Here is a 23,540-nt window from a genome sequence, read left to right as displayed (position 1 = left end):
CAGCACAGCCTTAGAGTCAGCCCTGGGCTTTACTGGTGACACACAGTGGAGTGACCTGGAAAAGGACCATTCTTTCTCCTATAAAGGAACTGCTGAACTAAAATGATCCTTAGGTGCCTGTTGAACGCCAAGATTAAGCCATTGATCAAAAAACTGGGTAGCGGCCGGCACCATGGCTCACTAGGCTAATCCTCCACCTGCGGCGCCAGCATCCCAGGTTCTAGTCCCGGTTGGGGCACTGGATTCTGTCCCGGTTGCTCCTCTTCCTGTTCAGCTCTCTGCTGTGGCCCGGGAGTGCAGTGGAGGATGGCCCAAGTGCTTGGGCCCTGCACCCACATGGGAGACCAGGAGAAGCACTTGGCTCCTGGCTTCAGATCAGCGCGGTGCACCGGCCACAGCAGCCATTGGAGGGTGACCCAACGGAAAAGGAAGACCTTTCTCTCTGTTTCTCTCTCTCTCACTGTCCACTCTGCATGTCAAAAAAACAAAAAAACAAAAAAAAAAAACCAAAAAACTGGTAGCAATTAGGAAACATGAAAAAGACAAGAAGCCTAGAGCTATACATCTAATCCACTGAATAACCTGGAAATACTTCCATGTTCACGGCCACACAAGTAGCAAGTGGTGAATTCACCTTCCAAGTCTGTTATGTCTTCAACTAGACAAGAAACTTCTGAAAACCGCAGACTGTGGAACCTGCTCTTGCCTGGACCTCACCCGGGGAGTGGGGGGATGCAGCACCCACCCCGGCCCCTACCCAGGAATGTTGGCTTCCCACAAGACAAGAGCACACGTGTGCTTTTCCTCCATCCGAGTCTCCCCTGCTCTGACTCCTGATACCCCAAGAGACATCAACACAGAGAGAAACAGTGAAGTTGCTGCCGGTGCAGGAGGGGGAAGGTCCAGGAGCACAGGAGCCTGCAGGGCCTGGAGCCGCCGCTGTGAGCGCCTCGCCTGCGCCGGGCTCCGCGCTGCGGCTTGAGGGTTTACAAGGGCAGCAGGCCGCACCCGCTGAGCCCCGCGCTCTACCTTCATCTCCGCCGAATGGTCCGGCTGCTCCGGGTCCAGAGGGCTCTCTCCATCGTCCCTCTCCTGTGCCTTGGCTTCCAAGTCCGCCGCTCCTGCTAGCGGGAGCTGGGAGCCACCGCCGGGAGTCCCGCTGCTGTCCTCCGAAGCCATCGCATCACAGTCGGCGGCAGCAGGTGATGCGGGGCCAGGGGCCGCCGCGTCTCCCTCTCCGTTCACCAAGTGCGCATCAAGCAAGGGTTGGGAAGGCTGCGTGGGCGCCTCGGCGTTCGGCAGGGCTGCCTTGTCCTCGTCGCTCAAGGTCTGGCCCTTTGCGGCCATCACGCCGTTAGCCACGCAAGTCTGGGGGCCCTGAGTCTGACTGGCACCATTGCCCGGTGTGGGGGGCGGGGGCGGGGAGAGCAGCTTTTGTGGCGGGGAGGCTGTCAGCCCGTGCCTTGCGGGGGTTCTGGGAGCATTTGGGTTCGCAGCGGAATCTTTCTTCAAATCCGTACAATTTGATAACGCACTGAAAGATACAATAAAGAGAAGCATGAAACCATCCGCAGGGGAAAGGTGGAGTAAAGACGTGCTATCCCGCGCCAGTCTGCGATTCTGCGCATTTCCCCCCATGTCTGCTTCAAACATTCCTCCTGAGACACTGCTCGCATGTAAATGAAGACAACGGAGTGGTCTGGACACCTCCGTGGGCTGTGTGGAACTGTCACTAGTTCGTCCTAAGACGCGACCATAAGAAAGTCACATTCAGCCAAGTCTCTCCCTGAGATTTTAACTTGAGCGTTTTGAAAACAATTACAGCCAGCCTTCAACGCAGGAACAGATTATGGAACAAAAATATATTTTTATTTGGAAAGCAGAATATATTCTCAAAGGCTGTATTGAACACACGGCATCACCCTCCTAATGGTCTCTTCGACCTCCTCCAATCTCCTCTTTACAAGTGAGACAGAGGTTGAAACTCTGAGGGCTAGAACGCGGGGGCAGCAGTGATGGCTCAAGTAATGGGGTTCCTGCCACCCCTGTGGCTGATCTCAACGACTGACTTCCCAGCTCCCAGTTCTGGCCTGACCCAGGTCCAGCTGTCGCCGGCATTTGAGGAGTGATCCGGCGGCTCGAAGACCCCCTCCTTGCACCGAGTGTGTGAGTGTGTGAGTGTGTGTGTGAGTGTGTGCGTGTGCTGTGTCATGCAGGGGAGATCTGGGGTACATACAGGAGGGGAAAGGGTTAGGAAAGGCAGTAGTTGAACCAGAACCTAAACGATTCTTGTTGTTTTATAGACAGCAAACCACAGAGGAAAACAGTTGGCTTTGCCGTCTCCTTGGGAAAATCCAATGTTGAGGTCTGCAGGAAAATGTTATTCATGACTGAAATCCTGAAGTCCATCACAGGTGAGACAGAAAGAGGGAAAGAGGCAGGGGAAAAAGGAAACCACAGCAAAAACACAAAGTCTATGCACTTGCTTCAGAGGACTCTTCCTACTGAAACAGTGTCACTGGACAATGCTGTCACACACAGGGAAGGTCTTAAGGTGAGGGCAGCCTGGCCGTCACCGTCTGTCAGGTTCCTGCAGGCCTCAGATGGGACTCTACCACCCTGCCACAAAGTGCCGGGGGAAGTGGGGACAACCAGCACTCAAGCAGAAAACCACCCTGCAGGCGCTTGGCTGAAAAGCATTCCCACCCAAGTCTTCCAGACCCAAGGAAGCATGAATCCACCCAGGGTGTGCTGGTGACAGCCTGCCAGGAGGTGTCACACTTGTGCTGGCAGGGGGCTCAGGCACAAAGGATGCCGTCCTATCAGATGTGCCCAGACCCCAAGCCCCACCCCCAAGTCTGGACTCACAACACACCTGCCTCCAGGCCCTGGTAACAGACAGTGCATCTGTCCTAGGAGCAAAGCTTCAGGCTCTACATCAAAGAATCAACTGAAATCGGTATTAAGTGCACAAACAGCAGACATTTCTCATGTGTAGGGAAGAATCCAAAACAATGCGCACAGTGACGGAGCACCCCCCACCCAGAGCTGCTCCTAAAAGCTGGGGATGTGGCAGGGTGGGGAGGGGGCACCAGCCTCTCCTTACACGGGGGCAGCCCCTTGGAGTCTGCCAACAGCAGGGGCTGGGCTCTGCTGTTATTAAGTCAACTGATTGAGAAACAATGGATGTTTGTAATGAGATTAAATCATCCCAGTAAACAGTTAAAATTCAAGACGGCAAAAGTATTTTATAAATCCTACTTGAGAAGGCAGATACGGACACTTAATATTTATGCCGAAGCTCCCACAACTGATCAGGATGAAAAATGAAGGCCGCCTTCTAAATCACTTTTCTCCAGAACTTGGAACTAAATATAGTCTCATTTTACAGCAGGGACACTGCAGTTTTGTGCTTGGTCACAGTTCCCAGGTGATTCTGAACGTATTTCCAAAGTTATGATTTCATTAGCTAAGTGACAGTGAATCTAATAAATACACGAAATCATCTAATAGGAAGCCACAGCCCAGATTACACTGGAGTGGATGGAGATATCTGAACTCAGTGTTGAAAGAGGAGTTGTTCACAGTTTAAGTGCAGGTTTCTGGGTGTTATAAACAAAATCCATCAGATAATTTCTTTTTACATTTTTTTACCAGTGATTTAAAATTTTTTAAGCCAGTGATGGGAAACCTATCAAAAGCCTCTGGAGAAACAAGTGAGGGTCTTTCCAAAATTAAAAATAAATAACAATGAAAGCCCTCCCCCCAACCCACACACAAAATGAAAGAGAAAGAAATAGATCTATCCAGTGGTTACTCCCCAAATCCCGAAAGATCCAGAGCTGGACCAGGCTGAAGCCAGGAACTCCATCCAAATCCTCCACGTGGGTGACTTCAGCCACTGTCTGCTGCCTCCCAGGTGCATTAACAAGAAGCTGGATCAGCAGCTGAGGTCGGACTCAATTCCAGACACTCCCAGATATGGGAGGCAGGCAACCCAAGCAGCAGCTAAAGCCACTGCACCAGGATGCCTGCCCCAGTGAGGGTCTCACAAGTAGAAAAGGGCTTGTTTTCATATTTAAGCAAGAAATATGCTTTATTCCACCTACCTTTTTTTATTTAGTACCAGCAGGCTTTGCACCTGCTTGGGTATGAATGACCCATGTGAAATAAAATAGGTCAGGAAGCCGAGAGGGCCCCAGGGATGAGGCAAGCCCACCAGCCACACTCACACAGACACTAAGGAAGAGACAAAGCGGCAAACCTTGGCCCCTTCCCACCGACACCCAGTCCCCCGACAGAGGAGTGACACCATGAGCAGCGACACCCACAGAGTGACACACAGGGGGACGGCAGGAGAACACAGCCATGCAGAAGAGCTGGTGGCCTCGGGGGCTGCACACAGGTCAGACAGAGTAAATGACAACTCATATTAGGGCAAGATAACGGAGAAAGATACTATGCTTCTGAGCCAGCAAAGCTGGGGTTCTCTCATCGTTACAAAAATCTGCTTGCGTTTTCCCTCTTCCTCCTCCCGTGGTGAATGGACTCTTACCTGCCTCCTTCAAAGCGGCTGATGAGATCGGATACCTTACTGGGCTTTTCTTTTGAGACACAAGGAGCGGAGGAAGGCTTAATCTCCTCCATCCTCGGCTGTGCACTAGATAAAGCTTTGAGCCTGGGATTTTGGTGTTTACTGGGCGAAGGTGAGTTCTGCAGGTGTAATGGCTTTGGAGGCACTGTAGAAAAAGAAGAGAATGCAAGATTTCACCGACAAAAATTCTGCTGAGCTGGACGCACTTATCTTCAGCTTTATCCAACTACTATAAACTGACCTTTAACCAGAAGACCTCCATTTATTTGGGACATTTGCACTGTGGCCCTTAGAAATCTCATCTTCAAATTACAGTGCTCTTTCAATTTTAGTTTCTCTTAAATACGGCATTATTAAACATAGAGGAACCTACATGAGGCCACTGTGTTCCAAATTCTGTAAGAGCTAACACAGCTGACCTTGAAACTGAATGCCAGAGAAATTGTTTGCTACAAAACAGATGTTTTAGTGATAGCGCTAACAGATAAACCAGAATCCAGAATTACTAAGTTAAACAGCATAGAAGCCAATGAAACAATACCTAAGAATATAACACTGCATCTACATAGCATCTTCCCAGGGCTGGCATTCTGCTACAGCAGGTAAAGGAGCCACCTGTGATGCCAGCATCCACACAGGCAGCAGGTAGCATCCCAGCTGCTCCGCTTCCAATCCAGCTTCCTGCTACTGTGCCTGGGCAAGGCAGCGGGAGGTGTTCCAAGTTCTTAGGCTCCTGCACCTACATGGGAGACCTGGATGAAGCTACTGGCTCTGGCTTCCGCCTGGCCCAGTCCTGGCCATCTGAGGAGTGAACAAGTGGATGGAAGATCTCTCTCTATAACTCTTTCAAATAAATAAATACATCTTAACAAGTACATAGAGCATCTTACCAGAAGCATTGCATCTCTTTCGCTCTTGGGGAAAGTTTACAATGTATAGTCCTCTGGGGAGGAATCATTACTTGTATCTGAAGTGGATAAAGGCACCTGCCTGGGCCAGCAAGGCTGCGCTGATGCTATGCCTGGTACCAAGACACCAGCTCCTTCCATTATCAGCACCGCTGCTGCTCCTGACCAGCGCCGCAGCGGGAGGAGGAGGGACAGCAAAGCTGTGCGCTGTGGGCTGCTACACCACCCAGCGGCCGTGCATAGACATTCTACACATCACGCGCTAGTCAGCAAGCCCCTGGCTCCATTAACAGTAACATTTACATGGTGAAACACGGAATGCTACGCAATTTCCGGAACAGAATGCAGATGAGAAAATACAGGGCGCTCTGGGTGTGTGATCAGTACAATTACGCAACTTTTGAAAACCACCATGATTTCGCTCTAAGATTAATATTCACATTCAAAGACTGTAACGTATACGTATTTCTTTTTTAAGATTTGTTTATCTGAAAGGCAGAGTTACAGACAGGCAGAGAGAGAGAGACAGAGAGAGGCCGTTCATCCACTGGTTCACTCCTCAGATGGCTGCAATGGCCAGAGCTTTGCTGATCTGAAACCAGAAACCAGGAGCTTCTTCCAGGTCTCCCACACAGGTGCAGGGGCCCAAGGACTTGGGCAATCTTCCACTGCTTTCCCAGGCCATAGCAGGGAGCTGGATGGGAAGTGGAGGAGCCAGGACCCCCAAACAGCCCCCCTGGGATGCCGGTGCTACAGGCAGTGGCTTTACCCGCTATGCCACAACACTGGCCCACATAGATGTTTTTCCACACCTTGTTTGAACAGGTCAGATACAGTCATGTCTTTTCTTGTCCCCACCCTTCTCCCACCTTCTGGAAGGAGGGAGAGGCAGCACGCCCCCTCCCACTGCCGTGGCCCACTTTCCCCGGCCGCCTGGTCAGCCCGGCTTTCCGCTGTCCTCCCTCCGGCTGTCGGGGGCCGGCTGCTCCCTGGCCTAGATTGCCTCACTTCAGTGCCAGTTCCCATCTGATTACGCGCAGGGACCAGAGCCCAGAGCAGCCAGCAGTGAGCAGAGCAAAGAAGTCGCTGGAGCCTCTCGCAACGAACACGAAAATCTGAACAAAAAAGGGACCTCTCCTTTTATGCAAACAGCATTTTCCAGGATGGCTTCAGGGGGCACGTAGCAGCACCCAGGAGGAAGGAACAGTATTTGTATGTGTATTTGTAAATCTTACAGCAAAAGCTCTGGTGAGAAACAAATGCAAACTACAGGACTTTACAGGAAATTTTTCCCTCAAAAAAAATTTTTACTATTAGGAACAGCTTTTACATTTTAAACTAGAACACTGGAAGAGGAAGAACACACGTCCTTTATAATTCTGTGTGCTGAAACTGCTGCCAGTGACTCGTCTCTCCTTGCAAGTTTACTCAGCCAGCATCCCCCATTCATCACACAGCAGCAGTCCCTGGGAGACGCCTGAAGTTACAAAGGATCCCGGACCAGTCAGACTCCATCGACTGCCCAACCTACACTGCCCACTGCCCGCTGCCCCAGAGTGAACACAGTAATTTGCTTTGCAATAACTAAGTAGTAATGAGAATGATGAAAACATGAAATATACTACAGACTTAAAGCTCTTATCTCCACAAGGTTGGAGTTGGGGAGTGGGAATATGTTGCTTTTATTCACAATTATATTTACAGTGACTACTTGCACAGTTTGGTAGATTTTTGGAATCCAAGTAAGAGTGAATTAGGGGGGCGCCGGGTTCTAGTCCCAGCTGCTCCTCTTCCAGTCCAGCTCTCTGCTGTGGCCCAGAAGTGCAGTGGAGGATGGCCCAAGTGCTTGGGCCCTGCACCCACGTGGGAGACCAGGAGGAAGCACCTGGCTCCTGGCTTCGGACTGGCGTAGCTCCAGCCGTGGCGACCATTTGGGGGGTAAGCCAATGGGGGGGGACCTTTCTCTGTCTCTCTCTCACTGTTTAACTCTATCTGCCAAATAAATAATAAAAAATATTTAAAAAATAAAAAAGAGCGAATTAGAATTACATCCAAGATTTCAAAAACTTGTGGGGAGAGAGTTCATCAATGTTGACAGAGGCAGGGACTGGGTACCAGGCAAGTATGAGAGGGCTTCAAAAAATTCATGGGAAAATAGGACTGAAAGAGAAATTTGTACTGGTGCAAAGAAAAATCTAAGTTCATACGTAATTTTCTCATAATACACACTTTCTAGGAATATTCTTAAATATTTCTTTATTTAAAAGGCAGAATGACAGAGAGAGAGACTGATAGAGAAGATCTTCCATCCACTGGTTCCCTTCCCAAATGGCTGCAATGGCTGCAGCTGGGCCAGGCCAGAGTCCGAAGCCTAGAGCTCCACCCAGTCTCCCTGGTGGGTACAGAAGCCCAAATATTTGGGGCATCATCTGCTGCATTCCCAGGGACGGTAGTAGGGAGATGGACCAGAAGTGAAGCAGCCAGGACTTGAACCAGTGCTCATGCGGTACTTAAGCCACAATGCCAGCCCCCCTACCAAGTTTTTTAAAGACCTAACATTTAGTGGTTGGCATGTGGCACAGCAGGTTAAGTTACCACCTGCAATGCCAACAGCCCATATGGGCGCCAGTTCGAGTCCCAGCTGCTCTACTTCCAATTCAGCCTCCTGCTAACGCGCCTGGGAAAGCAGCAGAGGAGAGCCACTGCAACCACACAGGAGATGCAGAGGAAGCTCTTGGCTCCCGACTTTGGTCCTGACCCAGACCTGGTCGCTCAGCCATCTGGGGAGTGAACCAGTGGACAGAAGATCTCTTTAATTCTGTCTCTCCCTCTCTCTCCTCCCCGCCCCCACTGACTTTCAAAATAAACAAATAAATAAATCCTAATAAAATAAAAGAGTGATTACAAGAGGCCTTCCAAATGAATCTTTCAAAAATTAAAATACAGACCTTGCATTTATAGAAGTTCAAAATTGTTTTATACCACAAACCTTAGCTCTTTAAAGATTTATTTATTTTATTTGAAAGGCAGAGTCACAGAGAGGCAGAGGCAGAAAGAGAGAGAGGTCTTCCATTCCCGGGTTCACTCCCCAAATGGCTGCAATGGCTGGAACTGGGCCAATCCAAAGCCAGGAGCCTGGAGCTTCCTTCAGGTCTCCCACATGGATGCAGGGGCCAAAGGGCTTGGAACATCTTCCACTGCTTTTCCAAGCCGCGGTGGAGAGCTGGGTTAGAAGTAGAGCAGCCAGGACCCCGCACGGCAGGCGGCAGCTTTACCTGCGATGCCACAGCGCCAACTCTACCTTCTCTCTTAATTCTCTTTCTCTGTAACTTTTTAAAGCATCCCCACAGAAACAGAGGAGACATCAAATTTGGCATGGGAGAGAATGCGAATGCACAGCCAGCTGTCAGGACACACACTTTAACAAGAGAGCAGAGACAGCGTACAGACAAAAACATCTCAGGCACTGTCTTCAGAGAGGAATACTCCATCCTCTGGTCCGTCATTCATCAGGGCGTTACGGAGCGTGCTTTGCCTAAAGGAACTCACGGAAGAGCGGAAGTGACTCTCACCTCTCAGTTACCTCACCAGTAACTCGGAGACATCTTGGGCAGGATTCCCAAGGAACTACACCTTGTGGACTGTGGATGCTGAAAACGAAATTCCCATGAAAGAGCCAGATCTCGAGTTCCAACTCAGTGCTTTGTATCCAAAAAAAAAAAAAAAAAAAAAAAAAAGGCAGTAGGGGCAACCCCAGAAGTCAAAGAAGTTCCCGAAGGAAGTTTCCCTTCAAGGCTGTGTTTCTGAGATGCTTGGACACCCCGCAAACTGCAGCCGCCCACCACGCTTTCAGTCTCCACGAAAAAGCGCCAGGCCCCACTCACTCTCAGCCTCAACCTTCCCTCCTCTCTTTCTCCTCTTTTATTTTTTTTTTTAGGGGGGGTGGGGTGGGGTCAGCCTTTCCAAGTGCTTTCTGGATATCTGAGTAAACTACCAGCAGGTGTAATTCATTACATTTAAAACTCTAAATTAGTTTTAAAAAAGAGTTATTTATTGGGGCTGGTGTTGTGGTGCAGCAGGTTAAGTTGCTATGTGTCACCCAGCACCTGACATGAGTGCCGGTTTGAGTCCCAGCTGCTCCACTTCCAATCCAACTCCCTGTAATGCGCCTGGGAGAGCAGAGGAAGATGGCCGGAGTGCCTGGGACGCTGTCACCCACGTCGGAGACCCGGATGGAGTTGCAGGCTCCCGTCTTTGGCCTGGCCTTGGTTGTTGTGGTTATCTGGGGAGTGAACCAGCCAATGGGAATCTCTAATTCTGCCTTTAAAATAAATAAACTAAATTTATAAAAAAGTGTTATTTATTTGAAGGGCAGAGAGACTGAGAGCAGAAAACAGCAAGCCTCCACTCATTGGTTCACTCCCCAAATGCTGTAAGGCTGAAGCCTGGGCTACAACTCAGTCTGAGTCATGAGGGTGGCAGGGAAACAAGTACTTGGGCCATCACCTGCTGTCTCCCAAGGTGAGCACGGGCAGGAAGTTGGAACTGGCAGCACAGCTAGAGTTGAATCCAAGCAATGCAATATGGGAGACGGGTGCACCAAGTGGTGTCTTAACCACTGCACCAAAGGCCCACACATAAAACTCGGCTCTTAAATAAAAACCTGGCTATACATTTAGATCAAAAATGCAAATGATGGCCGCCACCACGGCTCACTAGGCTAATCCTCCACCTGCAGCGCCAGCACCCCGGGTTCTAGTCCCGGTTGGGGCGCTAGATTCTGTCCCGGTTGCTCCTCTTCCAGTCCAGCTCTCTGCTGTGGCCCGGGAAGGCAGTGGAGGATGGCCCAAGTGCTTGGGCACGGGCATGGGAGACCGGGAGGAAGCACCTGGCTCCTGGCTTCGGATCTGCACAGCGTGCCGGCTGTAGCAGCCATTTGAGGGGTGAACCAACAGAAGGAAGACCTTTCTCTCTGTCTCTCTCTCTAACTCTGCCTGTCCAAAAAAAAAAAAAAAAAAAATGCAAACGACAAGGGCTGGAGGTGGGTGGAGCACGGGAAGCTGCACTTCCTGCTCTCTCCCATCTCATTTCTCTCTCCCCCTTCCTCCCTCTTCCTCTCTCTACCCTTCCCCTCCTCCTCTTCTCTCACTTTTTTTTTTCTTAATTTATTTGACAGATAGAGTTAGATGTGTGAGAGAGAGACAGAGAGAAAGGTCTTCCTTCCATTGGTTCACTTCCCAAATGGCTGCTACGGCCCTCGCTGCGCCGATCCGAAGCCAGGAGCCAGGTGCTCCCTTCAGGTCTCCCATGGGGTGCAGGGCCCAAGCACTTGGGCCATCCTCCACTGCCTTCCCGGGCCACAGCAGAGAGCTGGACTGGAAGAGGAGCAGTCACGATTAGAACCCGGCACCATATGGGATGCAGGCTCTCTTTCTGCCTTGCAAATAAATAAACCTTCTTTTTAAATTTCTTAATGCAAAGAAATAAAATGAAAGTGACATACTAACAAGGATACCTTCACAGCTTGTTGTTTTCTACTTTTCTTCCTAAAGATTTTTTTTTTTAATTTTATTTGAAAAGCAGAGTTACAAAGAGAGAAAGGGAGAGGCAGAGAGACATCTTCTATTTACTGGTTCATTCCCCAAATGGCCACAATAGCCAGAGCTGGGCTAGTCCAAATCCAGGAGCTTCTTCTGGGTCTCCCATGTGGGTGCAGAGGCCCAAGCACTCTTCTACTACTTTCCCAGGCACATTTGCAGGGAGCTGGATCAGAAGTGGAACAACTGGGACTCGAACTGGCGCCCATATGGAATGCCGGAGTTGCAGGAGGCAGCTTAACACTTATGCCACAGCACCGGTGTGGTTGTTTTCTTTTGAAACATATTTCTTGGGAATTTGCTTCCTACCAGCCTCACCTCTTGGCTACCATTCCATACAAAGCAAGTCCCCGCCACCCTGAACTGTGTGTGCACAGTGCTTGTCTCAGGCATTCCAGGCCTTTGGCACAGACCTGGAAGGTCCTCGATTCTCCCTTGGTCCACCTGGTCACCCCTAACAAACCTGCCTCAAGCCCAGTTCTCAGCTTACAGTGCACCTGCTGTTCTGTCCCGTTCTGGGACAACGGCGGTCTCCCTGGACACTGGAAAATGGGTCTTACTCTTCACGGCTCCCACACACCTGTCCAGTCCCCTCTGATCTCACGCTAAGTTCAATTTCTAAGGAAGAAGACGATTTCATCATCTAATCTTACAGCTCTTCTCAAAGATTCAAAAAACTAACATGCAGAGAAGGCCTTGTCCAGAAATGGCCGTGAAGCACACAACACAAGACTTAACCACTTTTTTTTTTTTTTAAAACGGTGAGCCATACTTTAGTCATTCGTGTTTAGAACTCAAACTCTGGGAGCTCAAAACCAGCATCTTCACCTGTGAGCCTGCCCCAGCCTGCAGACGCTGCCCACCTTCAGCTGCACATCACTTGCTGTGCTGTGTCCAGAACAACCTTCCTGAGCTGCCTGCCACCCGGTTGCACGCAGACCCTCGGGCCCACAGTCTCATGCGAGAAGTGCAAGGGCTTGCAGACGGCTCTGTGCACGGCCATCCGAGGGCGGTTCCTGGGGCACTTCTGCTTATTTGTCCTGTGGCTTCTCCACGTTGGCCTCGGCAGACTCCTCCTCGGAACAATAAAGCCGGCATGCTTCCCACTGAACTTTTCCTCCAATTTCCATACTAGCCGAACTGGAATTTTCTGGAGAGATTACAGCGTGGAAGGGGAACGAGGAGGAGGAGGATGGCTTTCCTGGCACCACCAACTTCGACATCCTTGGCAGGTTCAGCTCCCTTCACTGAGCCTGGAGGGCCGAGTTCACCTCCTGCTCCAGGAGCACCTGGGACGCTCAACTTGAACTCATCCGGCTTCTTGCTGATGAGCTTGAGGATCTTGGCGCGCAAGCTGAACGTGGCGTCTCCCGGCTGAGCGCCGGCTGAGGAAGAACAAGACTTTTCTGGGATCTGCATGGAACTCCGTGGTGGCACACAAAGCTTCCAAATGCAGCGACGCCTTTGGTCAAACCCTTCAGCAACCCCACCCACTCTTCCCAGAAGACTCTGCATTTCACAGAACCAGAAAGGACTGACAACAGGGACACAGAACTTCCCACAGAACAGCAGCCCAAAGACCTCACTGTTAAGCAAGCACATGCAAATTAATCCACAATACGGCGCCACTTCAGCGGAGCCAGAGGAGTGACCATTAGGATAGAGTCATGTGAACTCTCCTATGTCCTCAGTGCACTTAACTGATAAAACCACTAAGAAAGTCAGCATTTTCAGTACCTTAGGGACAGTCTTCACAGTCACAGGCTGTAACAGGACTTAAAAACACCAATCGCCTTGCATCTTTACCATCACTTTTTTCTGCTCAGAGACATAAATATGTAGCAGCAAATTCTGTTAGAACTGCCTAGGTATTCGCCCAGGACCGTGCTGTATGGGTTTTCAGCCTGCAGCAAGGAGCTGGTCCACCTGTCTCAGCTGGGTAGTGGGCCAGGCCAGCTGTCAGTACATCCTAGGACCCGGCACCGCCACAGGCTCACCCAACCATGCATTTCGCAGGATGCAGCCCGTCTGTGGAGAAGCATCTACACGGGAATTTTATCCTCAACGTCATTTGTATATTCGACATCTACTGCATATCTACTCTAAGCACTTGAGTATGTAAATGAGTAAAAAGAAATAATAATAAAATACAACAAGCATGGGGCCAAGCATTGTGGTGCAGCAGGTTAAGCTAACGCCTGTGACGCCGGCATTCCATAGGAGCACTAGCTCGAGTCCTGGCTGCTCCACTTCTGACCCAGCTCCCTGCTAATGCACCTGGAAAAGCAGTGGAAGACGGCTCAAGTGCCTGAGCCTCTGCAACTCACACGGGAGACCTGGAAGAAGTTCCTGGCTCCTGGTTCTGGCCTGGCCCAATCTCTGCCATTGTGGCCATTTGAGGAGTGACTGATCTTATGGAAGATCTCTCTAACACTACCTTTCAAATAAACATATACACAACAAGCAGCAACATATACGTAACAATAGCAGGAAGAAAGAGGCTGGGAGCTACAAGAACAAGATAAATGAACCTGGAGTATGGGCATGAGAAGGGGGCGACAGAGTTAAGGATTCAAAGGTGGATGTAGGAAGCAGCCCTGAGGACCTGGAATGTGCGCATGACTGGAAGAAGTGAAGGGGGTCACTTGGGAAGCTTCACTCTGCCAGGCTAGGCTGGAGATGGGTAAGGCATGGATGCCAGTGCCAAGGCAGCAGAAGGAGCAAGGAGGCTAAATCAGGCCCCAGGTCAGAGGGGGGTCTGGGGGTTGCGTAGAACCTCGAGGGCACTGCAGGGATTTCTGAACGCGGGGAGATGAGACGTTGCTGCAGAGGTCTGAGCAGAGACGTGTGGGGAGGCGGCTTTAACTCCAGCTGCACCACTCTGGCCGCTGTGCTGGGAACACACAGGAAGCAGGGCGGAGGCAGAGCCACAGTGAGCAGGCTGTGATGGAAACGCAGGCAGCAGATTAGGGGCTTTGTGGAGGCAGCAAGAGGGGTGGGCCACTGATGCAGCCATTAAGACACAGCTTGAGAAGCCTGCAATCCTTGTCAGACTGCCTGGGTTCCAGTCCCAGCTCCACTCTCCGTTCCTGTGTTCCTGCTACTGCACACGTAGCAGGTGATGGCTCAAGCACATCAGTGTGATTCAGCCTTGGCTGTTGCGGGCATTTGGGGAGTGAACCAGCAGAGGAGCGCTCCCTGTCTCCTGTTTCTAACTTTCAAATAAATAGAAGTTGTTTTTTTAAAGGAGGTAGTGAGAGATAGTTGAGTTGGTGTTGGAGAGGCAGAGGGAAAGATCACTCCCATTTGCCGTCTCATTTGATGCCTACAATAGCCAGAGGCGGGACAGGCCAAAGCAGAAGCCATGAGCTGGGAATTCCATCCAGGTCCCCCACAAGGGTGGCAGGGATCCACACACATAGCAGGAAGGTGAAATGGGAATCCAAGCTGGGAATGGAACCTAGGTATCTTCCATGGGCTGCAGCCGTGTAAACCGCTAGGCCAAACACCTGCTCCAGAGGCCTGCTTTTATTCTTACTTATTTACTTCAATTTTTATTCATCTAAGAGAGAGAAAGAGAGAATCTTCCATCCACAGGTTCAATCCCTGAATGCCTGCACTAGTCAGGGCTGGGCGGAAGCCAGGAGCCAGGGACTCCATCTGGGTCTCCCTCGTGGGTGGCAGGAACTCAGTACTTGAGCCACCACCGCTCCTACCCTCCCAGGGGCATGAGCACAAATCTGAATCATCTCAGCAGAGGCGGGACTCAACCCCAGTCACTCTTTGGCGGGATGTGGGCATCATAGGTGGAAGCTAACCTGCTGCCCTACAAAGCCCATCCCGGAGGCAAGCTTTGAAGGCAGGTCCCCCGACAGATCAAATGTGCACTGTGAGAGAAGAGTGAGCCTGAGCTTTGGCCTGAGAACTGGGAGGGTGTCGGGACCGCCATCCTCTGATGCGGGGGTGGAGCCATCGGGAGAGATGACCAGCGGTTCAGTTCTGCACATGCTCAGTTGGAAACATCCTGCAGAGTGGACTTTATTATAGCCAAATTTACAGACCTAAATAGAAAAAAAATTACACAACACTATATATGCATGCAAAGTCATTAAAGAGAATGAGGAGAGAAACTAGCTGCCAGTCTAAGTTTCCAGATCATCAGCAGAGTTCAATTCCTCCTGTTTTAACACGAAAATAAAAAACTGGCTCTATATAAGTGCATTTTTTAAATGTACTTTTAAAAGGATGAATATTATACATGGCCTGCTTTAATTTAGAGGTAAATAAATAGGTCTGAGTACTCTATATAAATTACTCACAGAAATAATGTGGCTTTTCAAGTTTATTTAACTCTTCATTTTCAAAATATGCTTTGATTAGCACATAATATTTGCACATCTTTTCGGGGCATGGGGCAATATTTCAACACAGGCCTACAGTGCTCAAGACATCATGTGACAATATGTAAGCTTTACCAACATGGTCATGGACTATGCAGAATGTGGATCAAAGCTCTTAAAGGAAACAGAATAATCATGTTTAACTGCTACAGAAGCTATTTTGAATGCTGTCTCACAGGGCAGGAAACAGGCCAGTATTAAAAGTGGTGAACAAGAAGAAAGACTTATGTTGGAAGTTGCTCAGTGATGTGTTTGTTCGAGGGGTCTGATGGGCTGCAAGTGAATAAGCCATTGTTGTCCCAAGGCCTCAGGGAATTTTCCGAGGCTCTGACATAACAAGCTGTAACAACTGAACAAATCTACTTCAAAATCGACACACTCCAATTTAAATCCAAATGCAAGTTTATCTAATGGCTCACATAAAACTTAGCTCTTCTATCTTTTTAAAAACTATATATAATTCTTCAAAGATATTTACTTATTGGTCATTCATAAATAGAACCATGAACTCTATATGGCTCCAGAGAATATACCATGCAGTCACCACTAATCTAGATACTCAATACTGTCTCCCCTTTTAAAATGACCAAAATAAACCATAGGGGTGAGCTCGTTAGCACTCCACATAAGAAAATCAAAAAAATCCACGCAGAGGTTTAATTATGCGCTCTTTTTAGGGTCCTTTCTAACACTCAGCGCTACTGCCATTCCAGTTTGGAGAAACTGAGTTGCGGGGAGCATCCTCCTCACTGCAGGGCGTGGCGCGCCCACACCACCCTGTACCCTCCAGCCGCCGCAGGAACGCCCACAGCAACTCCCAGGAAAACCGTCTCCAGATGCTACTATATAACGTTGCAGGGAGGGTCTGGGGAGGGGGACCCCAAACTGCCTCCAGCTGAGAACTGCTGTGCTGGCCCAGGAGCCCTCCACCACGCGAAAGCTGCAGCCTCTCCCCACGCAGGGAGTGCCCACAACACGCCCTTCCCTCTCCGCCTCGGCCACTCCAAGGTTCCGAAGACTTTGTACTTGAAAGTAGTTTCTCTGGGCTGTGCAAGGAGGTGTTTGGTGCAACACCTAAGTCACTGCTCGTGACACCTGCATCCTACACCACAGTGCCTGGGTTCAAGTCCCAGTCTCTCCACTTCCAATCCAGCTTCCTGCTCATGGGTACCCCGGGAGGCACTCAAGTGCTTGGGTCCCTGCAGTCCATGTGGAAGACCCAGATGGAGTTCGAGACACCTGGCTTTAACCTGGCCCAGCCTAGCCTGATGCAGGTCTCTGGGGGAGCCAACCAGAAGAAGAACGATCTTGTTCTGCCCTTGACTTTCAAATAAGAATGAAAATTAATTTTAAAATGTTGGCTATTAAAAAAAAAAAAAACAACACTGTCAGCAAACAGTGTCGAATCTATTCAAAAACTTACCTTACAATACCAAGATGTAGCTTCACTCCTGAGACACCATCTCAAATATTGAAGATTAGCATAGATGCCAGTGCTGTGGCGTGGTGTACAAAGTCACTGCCTGTGACGCCAGCATCCCACATGAGCACAGCAGCCCCACTTCTGATCCAACTCCCTGCTAATGGAAAGCAGCAGAAGACGGCCCAAGTGCTTGGGCCCCTGCACACACATGGAAGACCAGCATGAACCTCCTGGCTTCTGGCTTCAGCCTGATACAACCCTGGCAGTGGCAGCTATTTGGGAAGTGAACCAGTGAATGGAAGACATCTCTCTCTCTCTCTCTCTCTCTCTCTCTCTCTCTTTCACTCTGTCAAATAAATAAAATAAATTAATAAAAGAGGCGATGGGTTAGTGTTACTGAAGGTGGATAAACACAGCAGGACAGACTGCAGAGAATGAGACACAGTGAGGAAGGGACATCCTCCCGGCACGGTGACTGCCTGGAGAGCAGGGCCCTCCGGGCGGGGATGAGTCCCGGGATGCACACCTTTACAGAGGACTTGCAGACCTGCTGCCTGCCACCGTGGGAGGCTGTGCTGCACAGACGGCCGGCAAGGGCCCGACCCACCAGCCCCTCACCCTGGGCTTCCCAGCCTCCAGGACCGTGAGACAGACTTCCGGTCTTCAGCAGCTCCTCCTCTGCTGGTGTCTTGTTACAGAAGCTCAAATGCACTAAGGCACAGGGGAATATCAACGCCAGCATAAGGCAGAGGTTAAAACTGCAGCCACAGGCAGGGGTAGGGCAAACAATGGACGGGACCACGTGAAAAAAGAGGCATGAGGTTCTCATGACTTTATTCAATATCTGAAAATATTCCTTTTAGCTTTAGAAAAACATATACAGTGAACTCATTTTTATAAGAGGAAAGAAATATGTATTTAAATGCCAGTACATAGACTTGAATAGCAGAAGTAAGGTCAAACGTCTCTGCAGGGAATGGGGCGATGTCAGAGCACAGTGGCTCAGGAGAGACAGTGCTGAGACTTACCCCAGTATCCTGAACACAAAACACCACGAACTCACACCACCTAGCTTCCCTCGGAAAGGCTTTTGATCCAGGCAATTATGTAAGTATAATTATATATTTTTTTCTTTAAGGTAGCCTGGACAAGGCTACCGTAGCCACTGGGAGATGGCTATTCTGAAAGTCAGAATACTGGGGGGGGGGGGGGGGGGGGGTGTTTAAGGAGGAGGAGAAAGAGAAAGGGAGAGAGAGTCTTCCATCTGCTGATTCACTCCCCAAATGGACACATCAGCCAGGGCTGGCCCAGACTGAAGTCAGAAGCCAGGAGCTTCATCTGGGTGTCCACATAGGTGCAAGGGCTCAAGGCCATGAGCCATCCTCCACTGCTTTCCCGGGTTCATTAGCAGGGAGCTGGATGGGAAGCGGAGGAGCCGGGACTTGAACCAGCACCCACAAGGGATGCCGGCACAGCAGACAATGGCTTAGCCTGCTGCGCCCCAGCGCCAGCCCCTGGAGTCTTAGCTCACTGACCTCGGTTAACTCAGGTCGCATGAACAAGATGGAATTTTATGTTTTGCATATAAAATGGCTTAACCCACGGTCAAAATACCTTCAACATTTCTGTTTACACACAGAGCAACAGGAAGAGGCCCAGTGAAAACCAGCGAGAGCTCGGGCAGGGCTGCTCATCTGAACCACCCTCATCTGGGTTTGCTTAAGCGCCACAGGCTGTACCCCACGCAGCCAGCCAGGTAGCGGGAACAGAAAAACCAGCCTCCCGCACACGGGGCACTCAGCCTTCGGCCTTGCGTCACACAGGGGCTCATTCAGAAATCCTTACAACACAGAGTGACGCCAGCTCCTTTATCATCCGTGCTTATGACACGTTTTTCTTTGCAAGAAGAGAGACCAAACTAGACACATCATAAAACACAAAATGATTTTCCAAAGCACAGTAACTCTGAAAGTGCCCAGCGCTGCGTCCCAGCTGAACAGTTGGCATCCAGCGTGACCGGAGAGGCCACAGTGCAGCTTGGCGGCTGCGCGACGCCTTCGAGGGCCTCGCTCTTTCATTCCACGCTTCGGCCAGGGGGAAGAACCCTAACACAGAACTGCAGGAACGCGTGGGGAGCAGCGCCCCAAGAGGCTCACGGGTGGACGCGGCGCCTGACGCCTCCCTTGCCCCGGCCACCCAGCGCGGCGGGCCTACCTTGCGGCTTTGGACTCGCAGCTGCGCGCTTCGCCGGCGTCTTCCCATTTATCCCCTGAGCTGCGTCATGACGCACGCGCAGATCAACCAGACTGGCGGTGCTGCTCGTCAAACCAGGGGGAAGCAAGGCGATCTTTGGACAGGTACTGTTGCCTGTGGGAGCACAAAGAGAGGGGGCCGGTCAGCGCGCGCGTGGGCATGGCACGAGGCTCCTCCGCCCCGCAAGGCAGAAGCGGGCTCTGTCCCCGCGCTCTCCCCGTGCGCGCTGGCCTGGACGCAGGGCTTTCCCGGGGAAGCTCTCGCTGCACACGCTGCAGGAGCCTCACGGGGGAGTGCACACAGGCCACAGCTGCTGGGTGGAGGCAGAGAGCACGGAGCGCCCCACGCTAATCCGTTAAAAGCGTTCCTCTGCGGTGCCCGGTCAGCCCGGAGTCATCGCCTGTGAGGAACAAAGCGGCAGAGCAGGGACGTGACAGCTGACCGGCAGGCTCGCCGAGAGACAGCCACGCGTGCACGCACGCCCGCACCCCCACCGCGATAAGTCCTCGCACAGGCTCCTCGTGACGGCCACGGCGAGCGAAGAGCGACCGTGTTTCCATGCGAAGAGTGACCGTGTTTCCATGGGAAGCCTGGTGAGATGATGCGGATGATACCGCCACATGCACGTAGCCCCAGCTCTGAGATCTACCGTGCTGCTGGACAAAGGGGACGAGACCACCCCACGGTTCTGTTCTGACACGAGTCCTACCTCGCTGCTTTCTCTCTGCACACCTACTACGTGTCCCTCTTTTCTGGCTGATGTGACAGTAGCAACACACTCAGCTTTCCTTAAGGGACCAGACCTGCACTGCGGCACACTGGGTTACGCTGTGGCTTGCAACCCTGGCAACTTGCATCCGAGTGCTGGGTTTAAGTCCAGGCTGCCCCACCTTCCATCCAGCTCCCTGCTAACGCGCCTCGGAAGGCAGCAGATGAAGGCCCAAGCGCTTGAGCCCCTGCACCCATGTGGGAGACCCAGATGGACGTCCCAGCTCCACACAGCCTGGACCAGGCTACCGTAGCCACTGGGAGATGAACCAGTGGATGAAGAAATCTCTCCTCTCAATCTGCTCTTTCAAATAAATATTTCTTTAAAAAGAGAAAAAATAGGTGGCAGGATATGGCACAGCAGGTTACGCGGCTACCTGCAAGGCTGGCATTCCAAACGGGTACCATTTGAGTTCTGGCTGCTCCATTCCCCATGCAGCTCCCTGCTAACACGCCCAGGAAAGCAGCGGAAGATGGCCCAAGTGCTTGGGCTTCTGCACTAAGAGGGACACCTAGGCTCCTGGCCTCAGCCTGGCCCAGCCCCAGCTGTTGTGGACATTTGGGGAGTGAACCAGCAAAAGGAAGATCCTTCTCTATGTTTCCCTCTGTCTCTGTAACTTCACCTCTCAAATAAATAATCTGTAACAAAATGAAATAAAAAAAAAGAAAACAAAACTCCTACCAGGAAGTCTCAATAACTGAATCAAAGTTTGCCATTTAAGAAACACAGCATTTCATCTTTTGTAGAACTCAATTATCTAAAAATAGAGCTAGTCAAGATGTTATAAAGATTTACTATGTGAGTCAAAAAAATCCCTCTTGGGGCTGGCCCTGTGGTGCAGCGGATAAAGCCACCGCCTGCAGTGCCAGCATCCCATATGTGCACCAGTTCTAGTCTCAGCTGCTCGACTTCAATCCAGCTCTCTGCTATGGCCTGGAAAAGTGGTACAAGATGGCCCACGTGCTTAGGCCTCTGCACCTGCGTGGGAGACCGATGCAGCTCTCTGCGATGGCCTGGGAAAGCAGTGGAAGATGGCCTACATCCTTGGGCACCTGTGCCCACATGGGAGACCTGGAAGAAGCTCCGGGCTCCTGGCTTTGGATTGGCCAAGCTCCAGCTGTTGCAGCCATTTGGGGAGTGAACAAGAGGATGGAAGATCTCTCTCTCTCTCTCTCTCTCTCTCTCTCTCTCTCTCTCTGCCTCTGCCTCTCTGTAACTGTGCTTCCAAATAAATAAAGAAATCTTTAGAAAATAATTCCCTCTCAATCCAAATGATTAATAAATACTGATGAAAACAACACTTCTGCTTTAGTTTTTCTGGGCTCCCCTAAACATTGACCTTGGAACAGCAGATTTTCGAAGATATTAATACTTGTGGATACTATCTGGGACATCAGAAAGCCAGTGCTAAAATGGAAAGGGAATGGGATTCTCATTATTAGTCTCCTGCTAACACGGCTTATGTGTCAGCTGGATTAAGTGTTGTCAGGAACGTAGACTGGAAGAAGACTGTCTGGCAGAGTGTTATCACAATGCAAACAGGAGAGAGAAAGGCCAGCATCTTGGAGTGTGTGAACTTGCACACCACCTTAGAAAACCTGTGAAGGAGGCAAAGCCCACCCCTCACACCAACACCTACACTGTCCCAGGCGACCACCTAGCCTCTAGGGGCACCTGGTCATTCTTCCTGCAGGGACTCCTAAAACGGCTTAGGCCACCTGCTGGGGTGCAGGGCAGGACGGAATTCAGGCAGAAACCGTGAAGCCCTTCAGCTCAACCACAGGCCAGAGGAAGATGCCACAGCGTGACTGACAGCAAGGACACACCATGACCTTCAGCTCACAAGAACAAGCAGCAGAGCCGGCGCTGTGGAGTAGGTTAGTCCTCTACCTCTGGCGCCGACATCCCATATCGGGGCCAGTTTGTCTCCTGGCTGCTCCTATTCTGATCCAGCTCTCTCTCTGCTATGGCCTGGGAAAGCAGCAGAGGATGGCCTAAGTCCTTGCGCCCCAGCATCCACGTGGGAGACCTGGAGGAAGCTCCTGGCTCCTGGCTTCGGATTGGCCCAGCTCTGGCCATTACGGCCATCTGAGGAGTGAACCAGCAGATGGAAGATCTCTCTCTCTCTCTCTCTCCCTCTCCCTCTCTCTGTAACTCTGCCTCTCAAATAAATAAGGAAATCTTTAAAAACCAACCAACCAACAAGCAGCAATCCAACTCCACACAGGAACATGTAAGAGTTTAAATGAGAAAACAAATCAAACTGAACCTTCAGAAAATAGATCGCTATTATTACATATAAAAATATATTAAAGGGGCACCGGATTCTGTCCCGGTTGCCCCTCTTCCAGGCCAGCTCTCTGCTGTGGCCAGGGAGTGCAGTGGAGGATGGCCCAAGTGCTTGGGCTCTGCACCCCATGGGAGACCAGGAGAAGCACCTGGCTCCTGCCTTCAATTCAGCGTGGTGCGCCGGCCGTGGCGGCCATTGGAGGGTGAACCAACGGCAAAGGAAGACCTTTCTCTCTCTCTCTCTCTCTCTCACTGTCCACTCTATCAAAAATATATATATATATAAAAACTGGGCTATTTAGAAATTGAACATACCTTACATAAATATTAATCTGAAACTGGAAACTATTTAGGCACTTAATTTCTGGTTAACAAACTTTCAGGGTATGGTGGGTTTTACAAGTGTTACATTTATAGAGAATGTCTCCCATTATGTGCTAAAATTCCTGTGAGAAGAAACCAACTATGGAGGTGGTACTGTGGTACAGTAAGTTAAGCCCTGCAATACTGGCATCCCAAGCACTGGTTCAAGTCCTGCCTCCTCCACTTCCAACCCAACTCCCAGCTAAGGTACCTGGGAGGGCAGCAAAGGATGGCCCAAGTAAGTGCTTGGGCCCCTGCCACCTATGGGAGACCCAGTTATAGTTCCTGGCTCCTGGCTTCATCCTGGTCCAAACCTGGCCATTGCAGCCATCTGGAGAGTGAAGGAACACATTAAAGATTTCTGTCTATAACTGTCTGTCTTTCAAATACATAACTATTAGAACAACAAAAGGAAATGAATCATGCATCCACTTCCTTGTCATCTCATCAAAGTCACACTTACAGATCTTATGCTGGTGGCAATAAATCCACAAAGACTTTATTTCCAGATGAGTGTTTAAAATAAGTCTACAAACTTCAGCCACTACCATGAAGCAGGAAAACATGGTGAGGAATACACATAATATTTACGTTTATAAAGAGTTGTTTAAAAAAAAAAAAAAAGCAATGAACAACATAAACAGAAACCACATGTGGCTTCAAGGCCAAAAATATTTACTTCTCTGGCCCATTACAGGAAAAGCACGCCGCCCACGAGTACAGGTCAAACCTATTAGGGTAAAGGAAGTCCGCCTCTAAGAATCACCATTTCGTTAGCACTTTATCTGCAGGCATCTCCTAGAGCAGCTGTCCAAAGAGGAGCTTTCGGCCAGCACCGCGGCTCACTAGGCTAATCCTCCGCCTTGCGGCACTGGCACATGGGGTTCTAGTCCCGGTCGGGGCACTGGATTCTGTCCCGGTTGCCCCTCTTCCAGGCCAGCTCT

At 50.5% G+C, this 23,540-nt stretch overlaps 1 protein-coding gene across 6 annotated transcripts in view; it reads right to left on the bottom strand.

Annotated features, from left to right (window-relative positions):
* The window catches only part of FGD4 (FYVE, RhoGEF and PH domain containing 4), a 218,540-nt gene that overhangs the window by 56,007 nt on the left and 138,993 nt on the right, over positions 1–23,540 (bottom strand). For all 6 annotated transcript variants that reach the window (XM_051850918.3, XM_089303980.1, XM_070049625.2 and 3 more), the window contains exons 2-4: positions 19,137–19,289; positions 4,556–4,739; positions 1,030–1,534 (exon numbers count right to left, since the gene is read on the bottom strand). In XM_051850918.3, coding sequence (XP_051706878.3) covers positions 1,030–1,534; positions 4,556–4,739; positions 19,137–19,289 — 842 coding nt within the window. The remainder of the gene's footprint in view (positions 1–1,029; positions 1,535–4,555; positions 4,740–19,136; positions 19,290–23,540) is intronic.

This window comes from Oryctolagus cuniculus, chromosome 9 (genome assembly GCF_051225735.1).
Source record: "Oryctolagus cuniculus isolate XC-2025 breed Fujian yellow rabbit chromosome 9, ASM5122573v1, whole genome shotgun sequence".
Classification (NCBI taxonomy): Eukaryota; Metazoa; Chordata; class Mammalia; order Lagomorpha; family Leporidae; genus Oryctolagus; species Oryctolagus cuniculus.
Note: the sequence above shows the minus strand (reverse complement) of the source record. Positions and strands in the feature narration are given on the sequence as shown.